Consider the following 8516-nt stretch of genomic DNA (forward strand, 5'->3'; position numbering starts at 1 on the left):
ATTTATTTATGAGAGTGAATTTATTCTCTGTATTGTGTCATATAAACTGGAAACATTATTTGCTTTGTATGGGTGCCACATAACACAGGGATTTAAAAAAAATTCACATTGACCGCATATTATTAGCATTATATATGGAGATATGTGTCCAGATGTTCATACGTTACAAGCAAATCTTGCTGCACATTCAACCCACCAGTACAATACATAAAAAAAACATTAAATAAAGTACATTACTGTAATTAAGCTGAGGCCCTGCATATTAACAAGCTCAATATACACTTTTATCATCTAATGGAATTTAGCCTCATTCTAAGAATCATCACGGTTCTTGCATTTTTTCTTCTTCTGTTTTGAAGATGCGGGTGCGATTCTCGTCTATCTCTCCAAAGTTGAACCTCTGCAACAGTTCCTCTGCAAACAAGGGAACCACCTAGGCAGCAAGGGACACAATTTATTAGCAAACGAGGACCTCTACTGGCTAGAAAATGCTATTGCTGCTGCGAGAGAAAAATTAAAAAGACGCCTATTTATGCAAATCTGCATCAAACCCCTTTAGCTCCAAAATTACCGTAATTTATCCTCTACTTGAAAGAAAAAAGATGAGTGGCATTTTTTTTACAGCTGGAAATACATTTAGGCATTAGGGATTAAGCTTCAAGTTTTGGTGGATCTTTATTTATCCAGGTTGATTCCATCAAAGTAGGGGCTTAAAAAGACTACAAACAATTTATAAAACATTAAGGAGCATTACTAGTGTGTTTATCAGTCATTTATTAGCATTAATGGATGTCTAAGTAAGGCTCTTTAAGAAGTAAATAAGCATAATAAGATGAATTGACAAACTATTTATAAAACATTTATTAGCATTGGTGGATGTCTTACGCCTGATAAAGTGTGAAGATGTTGCTTATAAAGACATGCGTTTGTTGCATTTTGTAGCTGCTTAATAAATACAGACCTTCAGCAAAAAATTGAATACTATTGAAAAGTGTATTGTTTTCACAATTCTTTTTCAAAATAATTCATTTTTAATAGAATATAGATTTAGGGCCCACTGTTTATTTATTTTCAAGTAGAGCTGCATGGTATGAGGAAAACTTGTGATTTGGGATATTAGTGATCGATATTGCGATGACAGTATAACTTGCAATACATCAAGAAATAGCAAAAAACAAAAACATAATTTTTATTTCACTGCAACTGTTTAATTTATGCGCATAATAAACGTTTGCGGTTTCTTCTGCAGGCCTAATTTCACATATCTCTTTGTTTATTTCTACATAAATTGGGTTTCCAGCTAAAAAAAAAAAAAGACAAAAATGATTTGAAAAAGTTAAAGAATTGTGGATAAATCTGCCTAAATTTTGCACTTTCACCAACTAATCATCTACTAAACTCGAAGCCTCTGTACAGGTTCCCCGGATGTCATTAAGTTATGGTCTTATTAATGTTTTATAAATAGTTTGTTAAGTAGGCACACGTTCCTTTAGATTCAGAGAAAACAAATACCACAAAGACTATTTTGGCATCATAGGATTGATATGACATACTTTATATTATGTATGTTCAAAAGTATAAGAAAAAAAACTTCTTAAATTAATGCTTGAAAAACTAGCATCATTTGTTGTTAACAAATAACATTTTGTAAACCCCCAAAATCATTAATTTTGAAAGAATTAGAAGTTTTAGTTTTTTATTGATTTCAAATTGTTAGTTGGGATTTCAATTACTGTGCATTTCTATTGGACCATTTCAAAATAAAGGCCAAATGTGAGTGAAAAGGCTAGAGAACACAGTGGAGACTTATTCCTAACTTTTCAGCTAACCTGAGCCATGATGAGCTTTTTGCTTTTCGGCACACCGGGGTCTGGATATTCCTCTCCAAAGCAGAGCTCAATCTTATACGGAGGTGGGGGGCCCTTTCCCTGTAAGCAGCTCTGAAGCCCTAAAATGAAAAGAAGATAAGGTGCACACATAAGTTGGACATACAAACCAAAATATCTTCATGACAGACTGAAGGAACGCATGTTATTGCAGCATTACCGTGAAGAAAAATGGGTATATCGAGCAGTTTGAAAGTCTTTTCTCGCTCCAGCTTGTTTGGGCGGTTGGTGTGCTCGGCCATGGGGCCGCTCCAGTACACCCTGCCCTGGCAGAACCGTTTGATAAACACTCCGTCTGGGGCCACCCATAATAGCACACCTCTTTCCAAGTGACAAAGAAGGCGATTCATTGCTTCTCCCATGCAGGGGGGCAGGGATACGGAGCCTGGGGAAGGGAAAGAGAGCTGCTGGGCAGAGCAGGGTCCATAAATGCTCTCATTTCCCAAAGGAACACGACCTTGTAGAATGAAACATCCATCTGTACTCCTGGTGGTCGCCTTCAAAACTGTCTGGCCCTGGTACAACAGAGTCACTTGCAGGCGGAAGTCTGGAAAATAAAAAATAAAAACAACATCATTACAGACAATGCAAGTTAAGGAGTTAAATTTACCGTACATCCTGGACTTTGTCTTACCTGATATTTCAAGAGGTGGAGTGAGGAAGGCTAAAGGAGCACGAGCCTCCCTTTGGGGTTTTTTCCCTGATAAGCCACAGTACATGTGCTCCATCATCAGGACTGATGAAGCAAAGCAGAGAAACAAAGACAGGGTATTTAGTTTTAGCAAATTAACAATCAAAATTCCTGAAAAAAGACAAGGAAGATTAATCGATTAATTCGAATTAGTTGTTTTAGCCGATTTTTGCCCCATTAAAGACCCACTCTAATCATATTTTGATCTATTTTAAAATCATTTCCAGTGCTTTTTTAACACCTTTTCTGCTCCTGATTCAAATGATTTGAATAAAGACATACTCAGAAATGCAATTTTAATCTTAATTTTCTTCATAGATGTCCTCCATCATTCGAAAAATGCCACAAGAACATGTTAGAAATGCCAAAAACACATTTTTCATCTGAGTGGGTCCTTAACGTGTAGAAGGTAAAACCATGCAAATATTGGGGAACTGAAAGTTGAAAATTATCTTTATTTGAATTCTAAAATAATAATTTATTCTCCTTGGCAGACAATTTATAAAGAATTCTTCCCAATCTATTTCAAGGGCACATTGTCTAACTTCAACATTTTACATAGAGTTGCATTTCAACTGCAGAATCTCCATGACAGCAAAAATAAAAATGAAACTAAAACCTTACTGGAGGCCCTTAAAACTGCTCATAACTCACTACATCAAGTCCTGGAAAAACTAACTAAAAAACCTCTTATAGGTTCAGATCGTTTTCCTCTCTTTGTGGGACATTTGTAACTGAAGTCGTTGGGTCATTGAGCTGCGGAAATACGAGAACTTAGGTGATTCTGCCAAAGAACATGCACGAATGACTGGTCGTTATGGTTTTGAAAAATGAACCCAGAAGGAAAAACTAAAAGGAAAGAGGTGTTGCACCAAAATATTTAAACTGCTTCCTGCTTTATCAGCTAGACCTGTCTTGGAAAACTTTTTTTTCTTATCACAAAAAATAAAAAAAAAGGATAAAAAAACAAAAACATTTGAGGTTGATTTTTGAGTGTAACACCAGGTTTTAAGTGAAAACTTATTCTCAAAAGAATAAAAAAGTGAATGTTACAGCAGAAGTATTACCTAAATGTTTTTTTCAATAGTTCAATAGTTCAAAACGCCCCCACCCCCCAAAAAACAACAACATCCTTCTTTGAGTCATTTCTGTACTTTTTGTGAGTTAAAATAAGGAAGTAACAATCCATCTCCCAAGTGCACTTATTTGTCTCAAGCTGTAAAACGTTTGGTTTGTTGTGGCTGAGAAACAAAAATTTTCTGTGAGACTTCTTTAGCTGTGATTCCATCATGAAAACTTTTCTCTTACCAGCTGATGGTTTTTCTTCTCTGTTTGTCTGAAACACTTCCTTTTGACACAGAAGCTAAAAAAAAAAAAAAAAAAAAACAGAAAACAAGGTTAGACTGCAGGGGCCAGAAATTCTTCATATTACACAATTTGATTCATGTTTTCCCCCCCGGACGCACATCCGCCCACTGACATGCTGTTTTTGCATATTTCGGAATAATATAGCATTTTTGGTCCAAATAAAATGTTGTTCTTTTTTTTTAATGATTACTTTTTCGTGAAATAAGATCTACTATCTAAAACAAGAGCCACAGTTAGTTTTATTATTTCATGTTAATAGTTTACTTTAGAATAGTTTGTATTTTAAACTATGGTGTGAGTTTGGTGCTTCTGAAAATTTTCCATCACTCTTTGATATAGAGAATGTGAAATATAAAGAACAGAATTAATCAACTCTGTTTTTTAAGGGTCCACAACAGAACTTAAAGGGTATATTAATATGACGCATTGCATGGTTTTGTACTAGAATGGTCCAATGAGAATAGATGATTAAATAGCTGTCAGATAGTACGGATGGTCCCTTTTAGTTTTGTTTTTCGGTTCTTTTTCTGCATGTTCTATTTTCAAGTTGGGTGTTTGGCCCACCGTCACACTCACACCTGCTTCAAGTTGTTGATTATCCACAGCTGTCTTCATTTAAATTAATGATCCTCAGTCTATTTAGGAGTCTGTTTTTTTTTTTTTCAATTCTTCATTGTCAGGTCGTTTGTGTTTTCAGGCTTTTGTTGGGGCCTTAGTTCAGGATTTTGTTATGTCAAAGTTTATTTACTCAGTGTTTATGGCTCCTGCATATTTGATCCTTGAGCACCGATTCCTGAAAGTTTAATGTTTGTGTCATGAATGTGTTAAGAGATCACATTTTACTACAGGCAAAAGATGAGTGCAGTAAATCCCTTTTGATTCTGACATTTCCAAGTCTTCAAATACAACTAAAGCCACGCCTCTTTAACTAATATTAAGTTCAATATAGATTTTTTTTTTAAGTATTAAGAAATCTTTTGGTAAGTTAACTAGAATTTAAAGAGCTGAAATCTGTTTCAAGATATAACGCTGGGAAAACGTGACGTCCGTTTTCACATTTAGATTATAATATTCAGGTTTGATCATTTGTTGAAGCTTTTATGCTTTTCTCTCCACCAAGGTGACAAATGTACCTTTTTTTAGGACAGCATAAGGATGAATTTCATGTGAAAAACATTTTTTTAATATGAAGATGCGTCTTTTATGATTTTTACTCTGATGCTATTTTTCTCTATTTCTCTCTACAACTTTTGCCAGATCATATTTCATTTTGTTTGAAATCGCAGTCCCACTCCGATTATCTTTTGATCTGTTTTAAGAGCATTCCCTGTTGTGTTTTAATTATAAATATGCCATTTTTATCCTAAACAAATAAAAAAATTTTGTAGGACATAGTTCCTGCAGCGTGGCAGGAGTTCATTAGAAGTTTGCATCTTAATTGTGGGCAGTACCAGTACCTGTCCCGCCCCCCTTCCCATCACCCATCTGTTTACACGCTGTCTTTCTAGCTCACAACAACAACCTAACATTAGCGTTTGCAACAAAAATGGCGAGCAATGTTGGAGTTATCCAGCCGTACAGTTTTGAGCCAGCTGCCAGCTCAGACAAGGAAAATGAAGACGTACATGGATCTAGTCGTCTACAAGTGTAAGCGATTGTAGCTTCTATGTCAAAACTACAAGCTTTTTCAAACACTATCCTTTTTTTCGTCTTTTCCTGATTCATAACAATTTTAATTAAAAAAAATTCTCAGATATGCAATGTTGAGCCTAACTTTTTTTAAAATTGTCCTCCATTATAAGAAAAATGCCATACGAACATGTAAAAACACCAAAAACATACTTTTCATCAAAGTGGGTCTTTAAAACAGTTCAAACTGGCTGATGTGTTTGTAACATGCTTAAATATTACATTATACAAGACATCCACTGATAGTGGGTTTTTTTCATGCTTTTACTGCTATAAAAAACATGTTTTAACCACAGAAAGTTAATAGAAAGACTTGTTTATCATCTGGTAATGAGGAGCAATAGGAGGATAAGGCATAATAACTTTATAACCTTTTTTTAGGTGCATAAAGACACAACTCTAAATTTAAAACCCAAGTATGGTGGGTGATGTCCTAGGTGTCATGAATATTCTGTAATTGCCAAAATGGCCTTATGTTTAACATCAGGTTCAGTCTCTATAATCATGTAACAAAATACCTGTTTGCCTGGACAGCTGGGACTTCTGGGAAATGGCTTTACCTTGCGGATAACTTGATGTTCTGTCACGTGAAACTCTGACAAACAGACAAGGCAAAGGGAAAAAAAATATTACACATAGTTAAATAAAACCCAGAGACATCAAGAGGACAGGTAATATATGGGGTCAGAAACACAAAATCTCAGCACAATTATTCAGAAGGTATAATTTTCTCCATAACCACCTGCTTGGCTGACTTGGAAATTATGGTGCTGGATGCGATAGACCTTATAGGGCTCTGATATGTCCAGCTGGCTGCGTTCAGGGACCTCCTGGAAGTCTGTGCTCTTGTTCAGAGCACAGCGGAGGCGGGTCTTCCACATGGTGGGATCCGCTCTGTCCCTGCCCTCTTTGTATTTGCCTTTGTACACAGCCCAGGCCTAAATGTGAACAAGAATCCTTATTAAAATACAAATCGTATCTATTAGAAAAATTAGGTCTATTGGACAACTTCTATAAATACGCATCTTGGGGTAATATAATTGAACCCATCAGGAAAAAATAAGTTATTTTGATGAAAATATTTTTGGTTTACCTGTACAAAACTGTTTTATTTTAAAAAAAATGACTTAGCTTTCTTTAACGTGCAATAAAGATAAAAAACATTGTTTTTTTTAAACCTTAGGTTACATAAAAAAATTTGTGTTTACATTTGTGTTCATTTTTTTCAATATTTCAATTTCAAAATCGGGTGAATTTCCCCTTGTGGGATTAATGATATTCTATTCTATTCTATTCTATATTAGAAATAATTAAAAAAAATATATTCATTCTCCTATAATATCATTATAATGCAAACTAAAATAACAAGTGGTCAAACTAATATACTTACGCTCAAACCCACTTAATAATAAATATTTAGGAATTAAAGTTGTGTTCTACATTTCACAATGCTTGTAATTCTCAGCTTTTATTTAAGAGTTATTATTCTAATAATTGTTATTATTAAAAGTTTGCAGGAACTCATTCTTTTTGGATTTTAGGTTTGTATTGATGCAATTTACAGACTTCAGACACTTGTGGTAAAATGTAGACAGAAATATTAAATCTTTCCCTCCTAATTAAAAAAAAATCTTTGAATCTGAAATAACTTTCACCCCCTTACAAAAATCAAACATCATTATTAAAAGAAATACAAGATTTGTAAATATAAATATATTCTTCATGTAATCATCAGTTCATAGGTAGATATCCTCTATTTTTGTGCCGGACTCTTTAAAAACGAATAATTTTTTTCTACAGAAAGGAGTACAATTTAAAGGTGCGTCACGTGCGTCAGTGACGCAAAACCAGAAAAAAACGCACGACTCCATCCATTGCTGCAGTTTTGAGATTGTTCATTCATGTAAATTACAAGGGAACAACATTTATGCACGAAAAAACGTTATTTAATCATCAAAAATATTTTTTTAAAGAGGAAAATTGGAAACCTAATTGCACATATGCACTGTAACTGGACATGTAAACTTTCAATTGATTCAAATACATCTGTAACTTTTTTTTCTCTTCAAATTATACAATTTTGGAGATCTAAAACTTGAGTTCCACGTCCCGAGTGTCCCGAAAGTTTAACTTAAGTCGCGTCGACCTTGAACAGAGCCGCATCCTCCGTCTGCTTGTAGTCCTTCTTGGCTGCGTGTTTCCACGGGATTCTGAACATGGTTTTGGCCTCGTCCTCCCAGCACAGGCCCTCATATCTGCCGCTCTCTATCTGCGCGACCAGCCACTCTTTCAGGTGCAGCTTTGTCCCTTCATCCATCTTCAGCACATGCTCCACGGGAACCACTCTCACATGTCACATGTGCACAGCCGCTCCGAAAATACAATCAAAACACAAACGAAAAAGGCGGCCCCGATCACGGTACTCCTACCGCAAGTTCTCACGTCGAAATGAAGTACTTTGGCTGACCAGATCGATAGGTTTAGGATTGACTGGTCTAACTGCAAACTTGAATGCAGAAGTCACGGATAAAAGTGCGCTCTTCAAGCGAAAGCGAAAGCTTTTTTTTTTTTTTTGAGACACTTGATACTTTCAGTTTCCGTTGTTTGCTTTTAAACTGAAGAAACGAATCGCTTCTCAGTTAACTGACTGGAGGCGTTTGAATGAACATTTTAACCTACAAAAATATAAATGTTTATGCAGTTTTTAAATGATCTACATTAAAACACCCCAATCTATCAAATGACACTCTTCGGAAACCCTTTGTGTGTTTGTCTTAATAGTTTTAGGATTGTGATAAGACTAGAATAAAAGAGAAAGTGAGTTTTTAGGTCAAACCAAATCCGCAAGTGACCTGCAGGTTATTGACAAGAATGGAAAACGC

At 35.2% G+C, this 8516-nt stretch overlaps 1 protein-coding gene across 1 annotated transcript; it reads right to left on the minus strand.

Moving 5' to 3' along the window:
* Window position 1: 1 nt before the first annotated feature.
* On the minus strand, window positions 2-8170 carry irf10 (interferon regulatory factor 10). Its single transcript, XM_023956721.2, has 8 exons — window positions 7781-8170; window positions 6377-6572; window positions 6153-6229; window positions 3886-3940; window positions 2521-2622; window positions 2047-2433; window positions 1830-1948; window positions 2-433 (listed from the first exon to the last, which is right to left on the minus strand). Exons 1-8 carry the CDS (start codon window positions 7949-7951, stop codon window positions 323-325), a joined length of 1218 nt encoding a protein of 405 aa, XP_023812489.1. The 5' UTR covers window positions 7952-8170; the 3' UTR covers window positions 2-322.
* Window positions 8171-8516: the final 346 nt, after the last annotated feature.

The sequence above is a fragment of the Oryzias latipes genome, chromosome 7, assembly GCF_053564925.1.
Source record: "Oryzias latipes strain Hd-rR chromosome 7, Olatipes_Hd-rR_3.1".
NCBI classification, from domain to species: Eukaryota; Metazoa; Chordata; class Actinopteri; order Beloniformes; family Adrianichthyidae; genus Oryzias; species Oryzias latipes.